Source organism: Coregonus lavaretus (assembly GCF_964263955.1).
Source record: "Coregonus lavaretus genome assembly, chromosome: 19".
NCBI classification, from domain to species: Eukaryota; Metazoa; Chordata; class Actinopteri; order Salmoniformes; family Salmonidae; genus Coregonus; species Coregonus lavaretus.
The window spans coordinates 3,705,289-3,724,308 of NC_140006.1; the positions used below are offsets into that span (position 1 = coordinate 3,705,289).

Below are 19,020 nucleotides of genomic sequence, written 5' to 3' on the forward strand. Positions count from 1 at the left end.
GAAGGACAACCAAGACATACTTCTCATATGTCACATTTGGCACTTAAGTATTTAAAATCATTGGCAGTGTACAAGATCAAAAAACATTTTCTCATCACACAACAGAACACAAAGTCACTGTCCGGTGTTTTCAGATTTCTATGAAATATGACCAATAACTAATTACAATATGAGTGAAATAGTTGTTAGTATGTTAAAAAGCAGCTTTTCTGTGTTGGAATGGTGTGGGCGTTCCACAGCAACAGAGTAGACCGCTGACTGGCCAGCTCATTTATGAGGAAATAGCAAGCATTTTTTAAATGGTCTGTTTGAGATACAAGTTTGAGGTGTTTTTTTAAAAAGTGTTTATTCCCCCTCCAATTTATGCTTTGCCCACAAATACAAGTATAGGATGAGTCAACAACATTATTTTGTTATGAGTTAACATAATATGAACTTTTAAAAGTTAGATTTTAACTGGAAAGTTACTATAAACTTGTCTGAAAAGAACTGTGTGCAAATCATGCCCCACAAATATTGCTAGCTGGACTTGGTGTGCGCTGGCCTGTGTTGGGCTGTTGTAGGTTAGCCCGTGTTGGGCTGGTGTGGGCTAGCCTGAGTTAGGCTTGGTGTGGGCTAACCTGTGTTGGGCTGTTGTAGGCTAGCCCGTTTTGGACCTGTGAGGGCTTGGTATGGGCTAGCCGTGTTGGGCTGTTGTAGACTATCATGTGTTGGGCTGGTGTAGGCTAGCCTGTGTTGGGCTTGGTCTGGCCCGTGTTGGGCTGGTGTGGGCTAGCCTGTGTTGACTGGTGTAGGTTAGTCTGTGTTGGGCTGATTTGGGATTGGTGTAGGATAGCCTTTGTTTGGCTGGTGTAGGCTAGCCTGTGTTGGGCTGATGTGGGATTGGTGTGGGCTAGCCTGTGTTGGGCTTGTTGTGGGCTAGCCCGTTTGGGTCTGGTGTGGGCTTAGTGTGTTGGGATGATGTGGGATTGCTGTGGGCTAGCCTGTGCCCACCTTGCCCACTGAATACCGACATGGGGCCAATGGGGTCATGTTTGCTGGGCCACATAGTCTCCAAGGTCAGTATTTTGGTTTATGAGCCTAATACAGTGAGGGGAAAAAGTATTTGATCCCCTGCTGATTTTGTACGTTTGCCCACTGACAAAGAAATGATCAGTCTATAATTTTAATGGTAGGTTTATTTGAACAGTGAGAGACAGAATAACAACAAAACAATCCAGATAAAGCATGTCAAAAATGTTATAAATTGATTTGTATTTTAATGAAGGAAATAATTATTTGACCCCCTCTCAATCAGAAAGATTTCTGGCTCACAGGTGTCTTTTATACAGGTAACGAGCTGCGATTAGGAGCACACTCTTAAAGGGAGTGCTCCTAATCTCAGCTTGTTACCTGTATAAAAGACACCTGTCCACAGAAGCAATCAATCAATCAATCAGATTCCAAACTGTCCACCATGGCCAAGACCAAAGAGCTCTCCAAGGATGTCAGGGACAAGATTGTAGATCTACACAAGGCTGGAATGGGCTACAAGACCATCGCCAAGCAGCTTGGTGAGAAGGTGACAACAGTTGGTGCGATTATTCGCAAATGGAAGAAACACAAAATAACTGTCAATCTCTCTCGGCCTGGGGCTCATGCAAGATCTCACCTCATGGAGTTGCAATGATCATGAGAACAGTGAGGAATCAGCCCATAACTACACGGGAGGATCTTGTCAATGATCTCAAGGCAGCTAGGACCATAGTCACCAAGAAAACAATTGGTAACACACTACGCCGTGAAGGACTGAAATCCTGCAGCGCCCGCAAGGTCCCCCTGCTCAAGAAAGCACATATACAGGGCCGTCTGAAGTTTGCCAATCTGAATCTGAATGATTCAGAGGAAAACTGGGTGAAAGTGTTGTGGTCAGATGAGACCAAAATGGAACTCTTTGGCATCAACTCAACTCACTGTGTTTGGAGGAGGAGGAATGCTGCCTATGACCCCAAGAACACCATCCCCACCGTCAAACATGGAGTTGGAAACATTATGCTTTGGGGGTGTTTTTCTGCTAAGGGGACAGGACAACTTCACCGCATCAAAGGGATGATGGACAGGGCCATGTGCCGTCAAATCTTGGGTGAGAACCTCCTTCCCTCAGCCAGGGCATTGAAAATGGGTCGTGGATGGGTATTCCAGCATGACAATGACCCAAAACACACGGCCACGGCAACAAAGGAGTGGCTCAAGAAGAAGCACATTAAGGTCCTGGTGTGGCCTAGCCAGTTTCCAGACATTTATCCCATAGAAAATCTGTGGAGGGAGCTGAAGGTTCGAGTTGCCAAACGTCAGCCTCGAAACCTTAATGACTTGGAGAAGATCTGCAAAGGGGAGTGGGACAAAATCCCTCCTGAGATGTGTGCAAACCTGGTGTCCAACTACAAGAAACGTCGGACCTCTGTGATTGCCAACAAGGGTTTTGTCACTAAGTACTAAGTCATGTTTTGCAAAGGGGTCAAATACTTATTTCCCTCATTAAAATGCAAAATCTATTTATAACATTTTTGACATGCGTTTTTCTGGATTTATTTGTTGTTATTCTGTCTCTCACTGTTCAAATAAACCTACCATTAAAATTATAGACTGATTATTTCTTTGTCAGTGGGCAAAATCAGCAGGGGATCAAATCCTTTTTTCCCTCACTGTAAGAGTAAGGTATGGTACAGATCCAAGATCGTTAAAATGAGCTAAATACATTTGATCTATAAAGCACTTTTCTCAAACATGAGAACTGTGTATGAATACAAAGACATGTAGGCTATATTAGATTAGTGTATTATGAGTGTGATCCTGCTGACCTGGGGTAGTTCTCTACTGGCTTCAAGTCCTTAGCATCAGGGAAACAGAACTGGGGAATGATCCTTAGCTGGTCCTCTGTCTCCCTCATGAACTTGAAGCTCCGCTCCAGCTGCAGACAGAGCAGGGCAAAACAGCATTACACTAAGTCTGGGTCAAAAGATTAAATCCAGCAAAAACCGAGTCTAATCCCGACCCAAATCAACCCTTAGCCGTTAACTTCGAAACACTTTCCCAAAGACCCATTGCAGATCTGAGAGGATTACCCAATGCTAAGCCAATTTTAAGGTTAAGTGGAACTATCAACAGATTGCTCACTATCCTGTCCTTTTAAAATGTACAACATCTTTATACTCCCCAAAGTGGAATTCCTGTGCAGCATAATTTTATATCTGCAAATCGAAAAGGAGAAGAGGCTAGGTCAGGACACATTTTCTGTCCAAGCATTCAAATCAAATCACATTGTATTTGCCACGCTTCATAAACAACAGTGAAAGGCTTACTTATTTGTCCTTTTCCTTTTCCAACAATACAGAGTTAAGATAAAGATATAGAATAAAACATGTAAATAGTAACACAAGGAATAAATACACAGTGAATAACAATAAAGAGTAAAAGTGACATGGCTATATACAGGGAGCACCAGTACCGAGTCAATGTGCAGGGGTACGAGGTACTTGAGGTAGCTATTTTCAAATAGGTAGGGGTAAAGTGACTAGGCAACAGGATAGATGATAGACAGTAGCAACAGCGTATGTGGTGTATGTTTGTGACGTCAGTACTCAGTATGCATGTGTGCGTGTGCTATAAAGTGCTTTCAGAAAGTATTCACACCCCTTGACTTTTTCCACATTTTGTTGTGCTAAAAAGTGGGATTAAAATGGATTTAAATGAGTTTTTTTGTCAACGATCTACACAAAATACTCTTTAATGTCGAAGTAGAATAAAAAAATCTAATGTTTGTAAAACATGAATGAAAAATAAACAGTATCGTTAAAAACAAAAAAAATTGGGGGGTGGATCACCTTTAATATTGCATATATTTCCCTGTATTATATTCCCCTAACCCTACCACCCCTCCCCTAATTGGAGTAAACTAATGGACTACAACACTTAGGCTTCTACTTCCAGCTCATACATACTATATACATTTTACGAACACAGTACATTTTACATTAGTTATATTTTGTTTGTTTTTAGTGTCATCCTTCATCTACCCTCAACCCCTCCCATCTATCTCTGAAGACCATCCAGTTTTGATTTCTATTTGCCATATATTTTCAACTCTGCTGTGCTGTTTCCCAAACATTTCACAAAATAATCAATTTCCTTGCGGATCTGTTTGGACAATTTACACATTCGGATGAAAATTATTGTTAATTAATATCATCACCACTTTTGAGTTTATTTGCCCATGGGAGAAGTACAAATCAGTCCTTTTTCCACAAAACTTGATCTAACATTTTTGACTGAGTTTCCTATAAAAGTTAGGTAAATACTGATTGTCTTTTCTTATTATCTGCTAAGCCAATACAATTATAACTGGCTATACTTATTTCACCATTTACCATAATGAGATACAAGTTTATATTATATTTCTAATAATATATGTTTGTAAATGTACCATGATGATTGAGTGTCCATATTGCTGTACCATGATATTTGCACTGCTACTGAGTAAACCTCCAATTGTTCTCCACTATTCCACCCGCTAAAACCTCCCCCCATCCCAAGTTGGGTTGTCGGCCCAGTGACTGGCAGACCACACCTGTCCACCTGGGTCCTAGGGCCTTTGAGAGATTGGGACCCACGCTTTAAAAAGAGCATAAAGTGCCACCTACAGAACAGAAGCAGATTAACAGCCAAAAGCATTTCCAATGCCCTCATCTCGATTTTATTGTACACTGTTATAAAATATAAATATATATATATATATATATATATGTTTTTTTTTTGTGTGCATATCTTAATATATTTTCACAATTAACGTTATGTTGTGACCATTTTCCCAAGCATCTCTGAACAGTCAGACCTTTTTATTATTTTGTGCCACCAGGGCCACAATAATTTGCCCCCTCTCTGATTATCTGAGTGTGACCCCCTCCCCATGGGTTACTGGGGTCACTACATGGAACTCTATTCCACATCAAATAACTCATGCCAGCAGTAAAATTAGATTTAAAAAACAGATAAAAATACACCTTATGGAACAGCGGGGACTGTGAAGCAACACAAACATAGACACATGCATACAAACATATGATAAAATACGCACTATACACATGGAATTTGTGTTATAGATATGTGGTAGTAGAGTAGAGACCTGAGGGCACACACTTAATATGTTGTGAAATCTGTTATGAATGTATTGAAATGTTTTTAAAATGTATAACTGCCTTAATTTTGCTGTACCCCAGGAAGGGTAGCTGCTGCCTTGGCAGCAGCTAATGGGGATCCACAATAAATACACTGCTCAAAAAAATAAAGGGAACACTTAAACAACACAATGTATCTCCAAGTCAATCACACTTCTGTGAAATCAAACTGTCCACTTAGGAAGCAACACTGATTGACAATACATTGCACATGCTGTTGTGCAAATGGAATAGACAACAGGTGGAAATTATAGGCAATTAGCAAGACACCCCCAATAAAGAAGTGGTTCTGCAGGTGGTGACCACAGACCACTTCTCAATTCCTATGCTTCCTGTCTGATGTTTTGGTCACTTTTGAATGCTGGAGGTGCTTTCACTCTAGTGGTAGCATGAGACGGAGTCTACAACCCACACAAGTGGCTCAGGTAGTGCAGCTCATCCAGGATGGCAGATCAATGCGAGCTGTGGCAAGAAGGTTTGCTGTGTCTGTCAGCGTAGTGTCCAGAGCATGGAGGCGCTACCAGGAGACAGGCCAGTACATCAGGAGACGTGGAGGAGGCCGTAGGAGGGCAACAACCCAGCAGCAGGGCCGCTACCTCCGCCTTTGTGCAAGGAGGAGCAGGAGGAGCACTGCCAGAGCCCTGCAAAATGACCTCCAGCAGGCCACAAATGTGCATGTGTCTGCTCAAATGGTCAGAAACAGACTCCATGAGGGTGGTATGAGGGCCCGACGTCCACAGGTGGGGGTTGTGCTTACAGCCCAACACCATGCAGGACGTTTGGCATTTGCCAGAGAACACCAATATTGGCAAATTCGCCACTGGCGCCCTGTGCTCCTCACAGATGAAAGCAGGTTCACACTGAGCACATGTGACAGACGTGATAGAGTCTGGAGATGCCGTGGAGAACGTTCTGCTGTCTGCAACATCCTCCAGCATGACCGGTTTGGCGGTGGGTCAGTCATGGTGTGGGGTGGCATTTCGTTGGGGGGCCGCACAGCCCTCCATATGCTCGCCAGAGGTAGCCTGACTGCCATTAGGTACCGAGATGAGATCCTCAGACCCCTTGTGAGACCATATGCTGGTGCGGTTGGCCCTGGGTTCCTCCTAATGCAAGACAATTTTAGACCTCATGTGGCTGGAGTGTGTCAGCAGTTCCTGCAAGAGGAAGGCATTGATGCTATGGACTGGCCTGCCCGTTCCCCAGACCTGAATCTAATTGAGCACATCTGGGACATCATGTCTCACTCCATCCACCAACGCCACGTTGCACCACAGACTGTCCAGGAGTTGGCGGATGCTTTAGTCCAGGTCTGGGAGGAGATCCCTCAGGAGACCATCCGCCACCTCATCAGGAGCATGCCCAGGCATTGTAGGGAGGTCATGCAGGCACGTGGAGGCCACACACACTACTGAGCCTCATTTTGACTTGTTTTAAGGACATTACATCAAAGTTGGATCAGCCTGTAGTGTGGTTTTCCACTTTAATTTTGAGGGTGACTCCAAATCCAGACCTCCATGGGTTGATACATTTGATTTCCATTGATAATTTTTGTGTGATTTTGTTGTCAGCACATTCAACTATGTAAAGAAAAAAGTATTTAATAAGATTATTTCATTCATTCAGATCTAGGATGTGTTGTTTAAGTGTTCCCTTAATTTTTTTGAGCAGTGTATAAATACAAATACTGCAGCTAGTGTTGCCAGCACTGCCACTACCTGGGGTCTCCAATGGAATTCCCACCGGCTAGTTACAAGGTTGTCAAGGTTCTCATTAGCAGCTTTGAGAAATTCCTTGTATATTATGCTCTCCCATCCGGGGGCTTTGGCTTTGTTGGACCAACCCTGACAGGCAGGCTCAGACTCTTGAGGGGGAAGTGCTGCTTTAGTGGGTCTCTGAGAAGTCCTGATCTTTCTGTCTTGGTGGCGTATAGAATACTTGCAGTAGGCCTATAAAACAGATAAGGACTTCTCCTTAGTGTGTGGAACACTCATGTGGGTGTCTAGGGTACATGGTTGGGGACCGTTCCATCATGATAGGACATTAAATAAATAGACTATATTTGTAATTTATTTTAAAATATATATCCCATATGTGCACAAAATTTAAAACTCTCTGTCACAACTCCTGCTTGCAGACACACATGGGCTCTGGCATTTGCAACCATTTTCATTTTCAATCACTTAACTCACCACACGTTTCCAATCACAAAAAACACTACTATCTTGATTAGATAAGTATTGAACCCCCTGAGTCAATACATTTTAGAATCACCTTTGGCAGCGATTACAGCTGTGAGTCTTTGTGGGTACGTTTCTAAGAGCTTTCCACACATTGGATTGTGCAACACTTGCCCATTATTCTTAAAAAAATTATTCAAACTCAGTCAAGTTGTTGATCATTGCTAGACAACCATTTTCAGATCTTGCCATAGATTTTTTTAAATAGATTTAAGTCAATTGTACCTTGGCCATTCAGGAACAGTCACTGTCTTCTTGGTAGGCAACTCCAGGGTAGATTTGTGTTTAAGGTTATTCTCCTCTGAAAGGTGAATTAATCTCCCAGTGTCTGGTGGAAAGCAGACTGAACCAGGTTTTCCTCTAGGATTTTGCCTTTGCTTAGCTCCATTCCGTTAATTTTTTTTTTTCCGGAAAAACTCCCCAGTCCTTAACGATTACAAGCATACCCATAACATGATGCCGCCACCACAATGCTTGAAAATATGAAGAGCGGTACTCAGTAATGTGTTATATTGGATTGGCCCCAAACAACACTATGTATTCAGGAAAAAAAGCTAATTGCTTTGCCACATATTTTGCAGTATTAATTTAGTGCCTTGTTGCAAAACAGTATGTATGTTTTGGAATATTTGCATTCTGGACAGGTTTCCTTCTTTTCACTCTTTCAATTAGGATAATATTGTGGAGTAACTACAATGTTGTTGATCCATCCTCAGTTTTCTCCTATCACAGCCATTAAACTCTGTAACTGTTTTAAAGTCCCCATTGTCCTCAAGGTGAAATCCCTGAGCGGTTTCCTTCCTCTCCGGCAACTGAGTTAGGAAGGACACCTGTATCTTTGTAGTAATTGGGTGTATGATACACCATCCAAAGTGTAATTAATAATTTCACCATGTTCAAAGGGATATTCGATGTCTGCTTTTTTTTTTTACCCATCTACCAAAAGGTGCCCTTCTTTGCGAGGCATTGGAAAACCTCCCTGGTCTTTGTGGTTGAATCTGTGTTTGAAATTCACTGCTCGACTGAGGGACCATACAGATAACTGTATATGTTTGGTACAGAGATGAGGTAGTCATTAAATAACCATGTTAAACACTATTATTGCACACAGGGTGAGTCCATGCAACTTATTGTGATTTGTTGAGCAAATTTCTACTCCTGAACTTATTTAGGCTTGCCATAACAAAAGGGTTGAATACTTATTGACTCAAGACATTTCAGCTTTTCATTTTTAATTAATTTGTAAACATTTTGAAAAACATAATTCCACATTATGGAATTGGGTGTGGGCCAGTGACAAAAATGCCACATGTAATCCATTTTAAATTCAGGCTGTAACACAACACCATTTTGAAAAAGTAAAGGGGTGTGAATATGTTCTGAAGGCACTGTATGTGTGTGGCGTATGTAGTGTGTGTGTGTATGTAAGTGTTGGGATGTCAGTGTAAGTATGTGTTAGTGTGTGGGTAGAGTCCAGTGTGTGTGCATAGAGTCAGTGCAAGAGAGTTAGTGCAAAAAAGGGTAAATGCAGGTAGTCCGGCTAGCCATTTGATTAGCTATTTAGCAGTCTTGTTTATTGTTTAGTATTCTTATGGCTTGGGGGTAGAAGCTGTTCAGGGTCCTGTGGTTCCAGACTTGGTGCACTGGTACCACTTGCCTTGCGTTAGCAGAGAGAACAGTCTATGGCTTGGCTGGCTGGAGTCTTTAACCATTGTTTGGGCCTTCCTCTGCCACCGCCTGCTGTAGAGGTCTTGGATGGCAGGGAGTGACATACTGGGCCGTGCTCACCACCCTCTGTAGCGCCTTGCGGCCGGGTGCCTTGCAGTTGCTGTACCAAGCAGTGATGCAGCCAGTCAAGATACTATCAATGATGCAGCTTCCTGAGAGGGAAGAGGTGCTGATGTGCCCTCTTCACAGCTGTGTTGGGTGTGTGTGGACCATGTTAATTCCTTAGTGATGTGGACACAGAGGAACTTGAAGCTCTCGACCTGCTTCACTATCGATGTGGATGGGGGCGTGCTCGCACCGTTGTTTCCTGTAGTCCACGATCAGCTCCTTTGTCTTGCTGACATTGAGGGAGAGGTTGTCCTGGCACCACACTGCCAGCTCTGACCTCCTCCCTATAGGCTGCCTCATCGTCGCCGGTTATCAGTCTTACCACCATTGTGTCATCAGTAAACTTGATGATGGTGTTGGAGTCATGCATGGCCATGCAGTCCTGGGTGAACAGGGAGTACAGGAGAGGACTAAACACACACCCCTGAGGGGCCCCGTGTTGGTCAGTGTGGCGGATGTGTTGTTGCCTCCCCTCACTGTCTGAGTGCGGCCCGTCAGAAAGTCCAGGATTCAGTTGCACAGGGAGGTGTTCAGTCCCGGCGTCCTGAGCTTGATGATGAGCTTGGAGGGGTCCATGGTGTTGAATGCTGAGCTGTAGTCAATGAACAGCATTCTTACATAGGTATTCCTTTTGTCCAGGTGGGTGAGGGTAATGTGGAGTGCAATATAGATTGCGTCGTCTGTGGATCTGTTGGGGCAGTATACGAATTGGAGTGGATCCAGGGTGTATAGGATGATGGTGTTGATGTGAGCCATGACCGGTCTTTCAAAGCATTTCATAGCTACAGAGGTGAGTGCTACGGGGCCATAGTCATTTAGACAGGTTACCTTGGTGTTATTGGGCACAGGGACAATGGTGGTCTGCTTTAAACATGTAGATATTACAGACTAGGTCAGGGAGAGGTTTAAAATGACAGTAAAGACACTTGCGAGCTGGTCAGCACATACTCTGAGTACACGTCCTGGAAATCCATCTGGCCCCGCGTCCTTGTGAATGTAAACCTGTTGATAAGTTTTACTCACATCAACTATGGAGAGGGAGATCATACAGTCGTCTGGAATAGCTGGTGCTCTCATGCATGGTTCAGTGTTTCTTGCCTCGAAGTGAGCGTAGAAGGCATTTAGCTCACTGGGCAGTTCGTGGCTGGGTTTCCCTTTGTAATCCGTGATAGTTTGCAATCCCTGCCACATCCGATGAGCATCAGAGTCGGCATAGTAGTATTCGATCTTGGTCCTGTTGTCACGCTCTGGCTCCGGGACTCTGTAATTTGAGCCAGGGTGTGTTCATTCGTTGGGTGTATTTCTATGTTTGTATTTCTGTTGGGTTTATTTCTATGTTTGGTCAATGACTCCCAATCGGAGGTAACGAGTGTCAGCTGTCGGCTCATTATCTCTGATTGGGAGCCATATTTAATCTGTATGTTTTCCTGTGGGTGCTGTGGGTTTTTGTTCCGTTTCGGTATGTTTAACCGTTGGACTTCACGAGTCGTGTTTTGGTTTGTTCGTTAATTAAAATAAAGTCATGTTTGTATCACACGCTGCGCCTTGGTCCGCTTCCTGTAACGACGATCGTGACAGAAAAACCCACCAAGATGGGACCAAGCAGCGTGTCCAGGAGCCATCGCCGGGGAGATCCCTCACAGATCTCCTTCGCCTCCTGGACTGGGTCAAGCCGAGTGAGGAAGAGAGGGGCTTGACATTATGGCAGAAGGGCGAGAAGCTGGCGAGGGACATGGAGACCTGGGCCACGGGTAGGAGAGACGCCCCGAAAATTTTTAGGGGGGGGCTCACGACGGCGGACCAGCAGGAGGCCACGATAGAGCGGTCCAGTGGGTTGCCGGAGAAGGCCGCCGGGTTACGGGGGCCACTGGTCAAAGAGGGGATGGAGGAAGTAGAGGCACGGCGAGAGGTACTGGCGTGTGTTGCCAGTCCGGTCCGGCCCGTTCCAGATCCCGGTGTAGGGCCAGTGGTGTGTGTCCCCAGTACAGTCCGGCCCATCCAAGCTTCCCGCACCAAGCCAGTGGTGTGCGTCGTCAGTCCAGTCCGGCCCATTCCTGCTCCCCGCATGAAGTCTGTGGTGCGTCTCGTCAGCCCGGCTCTGCCCGTTCCTGCTCTCCGCACCAGGTCTGTGGTGCGCGTCGCCAGTTCAGCCCGGCCTGTCCCTGCTCCCCGCATCAAGTCTGTGGTGCGTCTCGTCAGCCCGGCTCTGCCCGTTCCTGCTCCCCGCACCAGGTCTGTGGTGCGCTTCGTCAGCCCTGTCCGGCCCAGTCCTGCTCCCCGCACCAAGTCTGTGGTGCGTTTCGTCAGCCCTGTCCGGCCCGGTTCCGCTCTCCGCACCAAGACAGGGGTGCGCTTCGTCAGCCCGGTCCGGCCCATTCCTGCTCCCCGCGCCAAGGCAGTGGTGCGCGTCGTCAGCCTGGTAAGGCCCGTTCGTCCTCCACGCACCAAGCCAGGGGCGCGTGTCGTCAGTCCGGCTCCGGCCAGCGGGGCTAGACAGGACCAGGGGTACTTTGGGGGGTGGGAGAGGAGGTGGGGATCAAGGCCAGAGCCAGAGCCACCGCCGAGGAGGTATGCCCACCCAGCCCTCCCTTGTTTAGCCCGTATTGAGGCGCGGTCGCAGTCCGCGCCTTTAGGGGGGGGTACTGTCACGCTCTGGCTCCGGGACTCTGTAATTTGAGCCAGGGTGTGTTCATTCGTTGGGTGTATTTCTATGTTTGTATTTCTGTTGGGTTTATTTCTATGTTTGGTCAATGACTCCCAATCGGAGGTAACGAGTGTCAGCTGTCGGCTCGTTATCTCTGATTGGGAGCCATATTTAATCTGTATGTTTTCCTGTGGGTGTTGTGGGTTTTTGTTCCGTTTCGGTATGTTTAACCGTTGGACTTCACGAGTCGTGTTTTGGTTTGTTCGTTAATTAAAATAAAGTCATGTTTGTATCACACGCTGCGCCTTGGTCCGCTTCCTGTAACGACGATCGTGACACCTGTATTGGTGCTTTGCCTGTTTTATGACTCGTCGGTGGTCGTAGCAGGATTTCGTATAAGCGTCTGTATCATTGTCTCGCTCCTTGAAAGCGGAAGCTCTAGCCTTTAGCTCAGTGTGAATGTTGCCTGTAATCCATTACTTCTGGTTGGGTTATGTACGTACAGTCACTGTGGGGATGACGACCTCAATGCACTTATTTATGAAGACGGTGACTGCGCTATAGCGAAACAGTCCTGTAGCTTAGCATCCGCTTCGTCAGACCACTTCCGTATTGAGCTATGCTCGCTTCGAGGCAAGCAACACAGTACTTCCTGTTTGAGTTTTTTTGCTTGTAAGCAGGAATCAGGAGGATAAGGTTATGGTCTGATTTGCAAAGGGAGGGTGAGGGAGGGCCTTGTATGTGTTTCTGTGTGTGGAGTAAAATTAGACATCGCGCACCCGATGTTGTTAACAAAAAGACACACCCCTCCCCCTCTCGCCTTACCCGATTTTGCCGTCTGGTCTTAAGGATGCATAGAAATAACAGCAACTCAGAGAAACATGGCATATTACAGTTTTTCAGGTCCCGTTGATAGGATAGTCTCGAGCAGAGGTAATTGAGTTTGCACGTTCGCCAACAAAACCCTCATGCTCATCTCATACTGACCTTTAAAACGTATTTAAAACAAAAGCCATTTAGGTCAAAATAGTTCATATTAACAAAGGAATTAGAGGGACTAACAGTACAGATTGATAGCAATAGAAACTGTCCCATAGAGGCACAGAATAAGTTAGAGGAAAAACAAAAAGAACTGGAGGAACTTATTCAAGAAAGATCAAGTGTAATATATTATAAAAATAAAGCCAAATGGATGGTATATGGGGAAAAATGCACCAAATTATTTTTTTTAATTTAACATAGAAATGCTACCAAAATTTATTTTCTGAAACTTGTTAGAAATGACGGAGTTAATCGCGCTCTCCATGCTCGCTGAAGTAGTCTTCTCATGACGCTGCCTCGTTTGTGTCATGTCTACTCCCTCTCCCCCGCTCCGGCGCTCGACGTCACCGATCTACTAACCACCGTTTGCTGACGACCCATCTTTACGCACACCTGGCAACCATCATTACGCACATCAGTCACACCTGGACTTCATTACTCCCTTGATGACCTACCCTTTATTTAGCACTCTTTTGTTATCAGTCAGCAGGTAGTATTGTTTGTGTTTCCATGTCTCTTGTTTTGTATCGTTCCATGTTCATTGTTATTAAACTCACTAACTGCACCTGCTTCCTGCCTCTATGTTACAGCTTGCCTCTTTTTCGCCACCGCTTCCTCTTTCGAGTCCTGGGATCAGGGCCTGGTCCGGGGTAAACAGAACGTCCAGAGCTGCCGACTTGTTAAAGTAGAACACTTTATCCAAATCGAGGTTATTGATCACTGTTCTGATGTCCAGAAGCTGTTTTCGGTCATAGGAAATGATGGTGGAGACATTATGTACAAAAAAAGTTATGATCAGCATAGAAAATAACAAAAGAAATGGCAGAATCGGTCAGGATCCTCAAAGACGGCAGCTATCCAATTCAGCGCTATCTTCAAACTCCTTCATTCTCCTCACCTTGAGAGGAAATTGCTGTATGACCACCGGCAGGTAGTGGATGCCAGCCTTGGTGCTGTGCAGCGCCACAACCAGAAAGTACTCAAAGAGCTGACGTTGATGTAGCTGCTTCAGATTCCTGGTGCGGTCCAGAGAGCTGTGTTTGTTACCGTACTGACCCTCACCCGGCTGGCTCAGGATAGACTGAACTGAGGATAGACGCTGCCGATGGGCTGAGAGAGAGGAAGGAGGGAAGGGAAGGAAAAAGGGAGGGTAATGAAAGAGAAGGAAAGGGGCAGAAAAAGGGAAGATGAATGAATGTGAGATTGAATTGAATACTGACAAAAGCACTTGATGGAATTGTGGAAGATGTCAGTTGTTCACATAGTACCTTTAGCCCTGTCCTCTGTCTCACTCTCTGAGTCAGTGTATTCATCTGTGACTGCAACAAACAGGAAACACAGTGTTACAAAATGGAGAGCATTGAAATAATGTTAGTCAAGTTTTGGGGGGTTGAAATAATCTCACACTCACCTCTCCCTGAGCTGGTCTCAGCAATGTGATAGACCCTCCTCAGATGTTTCTTTCCAACACGAGCCTCGAAGATGCTGTTGATTTTAAGCACATCCTGTTGGAAGAATGAATGTTAGAAATATAAATATTGGATATACACTGAGTATACAAACCATTAAGAACACCTTTCCATGACATAAACTGACCAGGTGAATCCAGGTGAATGCTATGATTCCTTATTGATCTCAATCAGTGTAGATGAAGGGGAGGAGACCGGTTAAAGAAGGATGTTTAAGCCTTGAGACAACTGATACATGGGTTGTGTATGTGTGCCATTCAGAGGGTGAATGGGCAAGATAAAAAATGTATGTGCCTTTGAACAGGGTATGGTAGTGGGTGGTGGGTGGGGGGGGGGGGGGGGGGGTGCAACTCAATGTTAGGTATATTCAGTAGGGAAGAATCCTCCAAAGATAAGAGGGTAAGATAAGATAAAAAGGTTATCTGTAGAACCCTTCATAGAGGGTAAGTGCATTTGAAAGGGGTATGGTAGTATGTGCCAGGCGCACCGGTTTGTGTCACAAGGAGAGGAAACAACTTAAGACTATTGAGATTACCCCACAGTCTCTTACCGTTGGTATCCTCCTGCAGGCAAGGTTATAGGAATCTCCTCCAGACAGCCAATGGGGCAGATCATCTGGGCTGTGAGGGGTGGAGGGGGGGCTGAGCCGGGGGGGAGATGCTACTCCTCCTCCACTATCACTACGGTGGTGGTTGGTCTTACGCAGATCTGGAAGTTTGAAGCTACACTTCCCACCAGAGTTCTGTCTGAAGAAACCAGGCCTCGAGATCTGCACAGAGACCAAAAACAATCAGGTCAATCTGTGAAGTAAAGTAAGTCAAAAACTGATGTAAAAGACATCACACTGCTTGCTTAGCGAGTACCTCTTCCTCCTGATTTGGCTCATGAGGCTCAAACCCAGGACCTCTGCCTCGCAAATACACATCAAATCAAATCAAATCAAATGTTATTGGTCACATGCGCCGAATACAACAGGTGCAGACATTATAGTGAAATGCTTACTTACAGCCCTTAACCAACAGTGCATTTATTTTAAACAAAAAAAGTAAGAATAAAACAACAACAAAAAAAGTGTTGAGAAAAAAAGAGTAGAAGTAAAATAAAGTGACAGTAGGGAGGCTATATATACAGGGGGGTACCGTTGCAGAGTCAATGTGCGGGAGCACCGGCTAGTTGAGGTAGTTGAGGTAATATGTACATGTGGGTAGAGTTAAAGTGACTATGCATAAATACTTAACAGAGTAGCAGCAGCGTAAAAAGGATGGGGTGGGGCACATGACCGTCCTCCTGAAGCATCTTACTCAGTCACACCACCGAAAAGCTAGCTATTCAACAGCGCTTGTGGAGACACTTCAGGCTTAGGAGTGAGCATCACAGATCCCCATCTGCTACACTGACACAAACTGTCATGACTGTTGATGACATCTTTTATGTTATTATTGAGACAGTGTTATGTACCTTGGAGCATTCTGACCCAGGAGAGGAAGGTAGAGAAGGTTGTGATGAGCACTGACTGGATACGTCAATGTCCTCATATGGGTTCTCCTTGGAATAGTCTGCAGAGAGACCAAAGATAATTAAACACTATTGAATTTAGGTTCAATGATTATTTGTGATCGATCTGTATTTTATTCTTCACCTGTAATAATTTCATAATGATGATACGGCGGATGACATGACAGAATGTCCTCGAACTCAAATGATTTCCTGTGAAGGAACAGAAGAAAGAAAGGGGGAAATAATATGAATATATTGTTTGTATGTTTATATGAGAGTGAATTAATTACTGTTAGTGTGAATGTATTGTTGTCTGTTCTGTACTGCTATTTTACCTGTTTTGGTTGTCTCTATCTCTTTGTCTGTCTGTCCTGGGTCTCCTGTAGATGTCGGGGGAAGGCTGGTTGGACAGAGGTGGAGGGGAGATGGAAGGCAGTGGGGGCAGATTCCTCTGCACTTTCCCATGTCTCGGTAATGAGCGGGTCCTCCTTTCAGATTTGGAGAGGTGCTGGAAGGTACTTTGCTGGAAGGTACGCTGGGGTTTGGGGACCGGGTTTATGGGTGGTGTCCCTGGCTCTGTGTACACATTCTCCAGGTCTCGTCCCTCTTGCCCACCTTGCCTCGACCCCCCAAACGTCTGGTCAGCGTCCAGTGTTCCTAAAATGGATTCTAACTCCCTTCTCTTGGCCTCTACTTGTGTATCTCTGCTAGGAGGGCAGAAGTAGTTGCCAGGTAGCTCTAGAGGACTCTTACCGGGGTTCTCTTCCCTCATGGTCTGCTCCAGCTTCTTGAAGAGAGTGAAGACAGCTCTCTGCTCCACCAGTCTCCTAACGTTGTCTTTCTTCAGCATCCCCATCACCTGCTCCTTCACAGGCTCCACAGTAGGCTGAGAAGCCCCAGCCCTTCCTATGATCTCTTTCCCAATGTTCTGCTGCTTTTCCCTGCTGGCCAACCTGCTGCAGTGTCCTTCATGCTGCTCCTCGGAGGGTCTGACATTCTTCTTCTGCAGGGATTCAGTTATTTTCACAGTAGTGTCCTTTACAGGCCCCACAAGCGAGGTAGGCCTCAAATCCCCAGCCATTCCTTCATTCTCCTTCCCATGGTTCTGCTGCTTCTCCTTGCTGGCTGGTCTACTCCTGTGCTCCTCCACGGTGGGTCTGGCGTCAATCTTTTTCAGGGATTCTGTTCTTTTCACAAGAGGAACTGTAGTGACTGTTGGGGAGGTAGGCATTGAATCCCCATCCTTTCCTATGTTCTCCTTCCCATTGTTCTTCTGCTTCTCCCTGCTGGTTGGTCTTTTGGAGTCCTCCATGGTGGGTTTGGAATCACTCTTAATTAAGGAGTCAGGTCTTTCCACAATACTCTGAGTGGGTGTAGTAGTAGCTGTTGTTGTTGTTAATGGTGGGGATGGGGAAGACTCCTTTCCTTCCCACTTTGAGATCTTGTCTTTGATGGTGGCATGGGGAGGTTTGGAGAGTTTTCTGCCCCCAGCCAAGGTGTTCCTCTCAGCCTGCATGGCTATGCTTGGGACCTCCAGCTGGTTGTTCAGGTTGTCTAGGGAGGTGAGGGGCAGTTTGGTTGCCCTGACCTGTTGTTAGGGTCTGTAGGTGCACGGTCCCCTTTATTCAGTCCACGACACAGTGGTCTGAAATATCAGTCCAAATGTTTACACTTTCAAATGGTAGTCAACACAATGGTTACTAAACCATGTTAACACAGGCAACTAAAACTTTTAGACCTCAAACACAACCTTCAATTTTATATTCAGGCAAAATAAGACCTCAAAGTACATATACAACTGAAACGTGTGACGCTTGACTTTAAAATCTATTGTAGACCTCAAACTTGTAGACCTCAAATTCTCTATTTGGTCAACATAAAAAGACAATAACAACACAAACTCCATTTAAGGAACATTCCAGTCTGTTCGGTCATTGATGGGAAAGTCAGGGTCTTTAGTCTGGCGGTAGCCTAGATGTCATGAGGACAGGCCTGTGACCAACGATACTCTTCTCATAGAGCTTCAGTAAACAAACACATACTTGGACCAGAGCCACTTGGATTAGAGCCATCTAGAACTGTTTTGTTTTCAAAAACAATTAGAGGAAATTAGCATTCTGCACCCAAGTAAAAACTTAACAGTCATGAATTAAAGAAAAACTGAATGTGTTGTATGTGAGTTGATGGTTTTGAATTGGGAAGTATATTAGTAGTTGAAAGAGTAATTTGGCTTAAGGGGAACCCCTTTAAGTTGTAACCATTATATTTTTTGGTGATTTTTTTTAATGGACCCATCGATATTCCTCCAACATTATAGGTCCTGCAGTCATCCTGCTAGCAGACTCCATTCTAGAGAGAGAGAGAGAGAGAGAGAGAGAGAGAGAGAGAGAGAGAGAGAGAGAGAGAGAGAGAGGGAGAGGGAGAGAGAGAGAGAGAGAGAGAGAGAGAGAGAGAGAGAGAGAGAGAGAGAGAGAGAGAGAGAGAGAGAGAGAGAGAGAGAGAGAGAGAGAGAGAGAGAGAGAGAGAGAGAGAGAGAGAGAGAGAGAGAGAGAGAGAGAGAGAGAGAGCCTTAATCCTAGTTCTAGTCATGTAGATCTGTCTATGAAGCCCATAAAATCCCTAGCCAGACATCTAGAGTGGAGGCATCTCTGTCCCAGTGAGACTGGATCAGTGTAATAGTATCCTATAACTGATTTTCCACCTCTCATTCATTCCTCACATCTGGTTTCCTACAGTATTTCTCACAGCCAGTTGTTAAGTCACAAAACCAAGACAAAAGTAGTTCAGATCCTATGAGGGGCTAAGTCAGCACACCAATCTAAAATGTGAGTCACAAATCACTATTGGAGAGAGAGTCCTGATTCTTTTTAACCAATGTCACTGCCACCATGGCAAATGGAAATGTTTTAATCACCCAGCTCGCTTCTCTATGAGAGTCTACTCTAACTGTCTCTGTCTTTTGGGTCTCAGGGCATTGTCTCTCAGTTCACTGGCTTCTAAGAAGATCTTGGGTAGAGTTTCCCAAGCAGCCCCTTTTAGATCATAATTATGGTAGTGTGTATGGACATAAAGCACATATT

General features: G+C 45.1%; 1 protein-coding gene across 1 annotated transcript in view; it reads right to left on the reverse strand.

The window, feature by feature from the left end:
- Window positions 1–17,456, reverse strand: part of LOC311146525 (DENN domain-containing protein 2A-like) — a gene marked incomplete at its 5' end in the record, with an annotated part of 72,722 nt that extends 55,266 nt beyond the window's left edge. The window contains 8 exons of the mRNA XM_084183044.1: window positions 2,841–2,950; window positions 13,873–14,084; window positions 14,243–14,293; window positions 14,386–14,479; window positions 14,994–15,212; window positions 15,902–15,999; window positions 16,083–16,150; window positions 16,276–17,456. Of these exons, the coding sequence (XP_084039170.1) occupies window positions 2,841–2,950; window positions 13,873–14,084; window positions 14,243–14,293; window positions 14,386–14,479; window positions 14,994–15,212; window positions 15,902–15,999; window positions 16,083–16,150; window positions 16,276–17,456 (2,033 nt within the window). The remainder of the gene's footprint in view (window positions 1–2,840; window positions 2,951–13,872; window positions 14,085–14,242; window positions 14,294–14,385; window positions 14,480–14,993; window positions 15,213–15,901; window positions 16,000–16,082; window positions 16,151–16,275) is intronic.
- Between the last annotated feature and the right edge of the window lie 1,564 nt (window positions 17,457–19,020).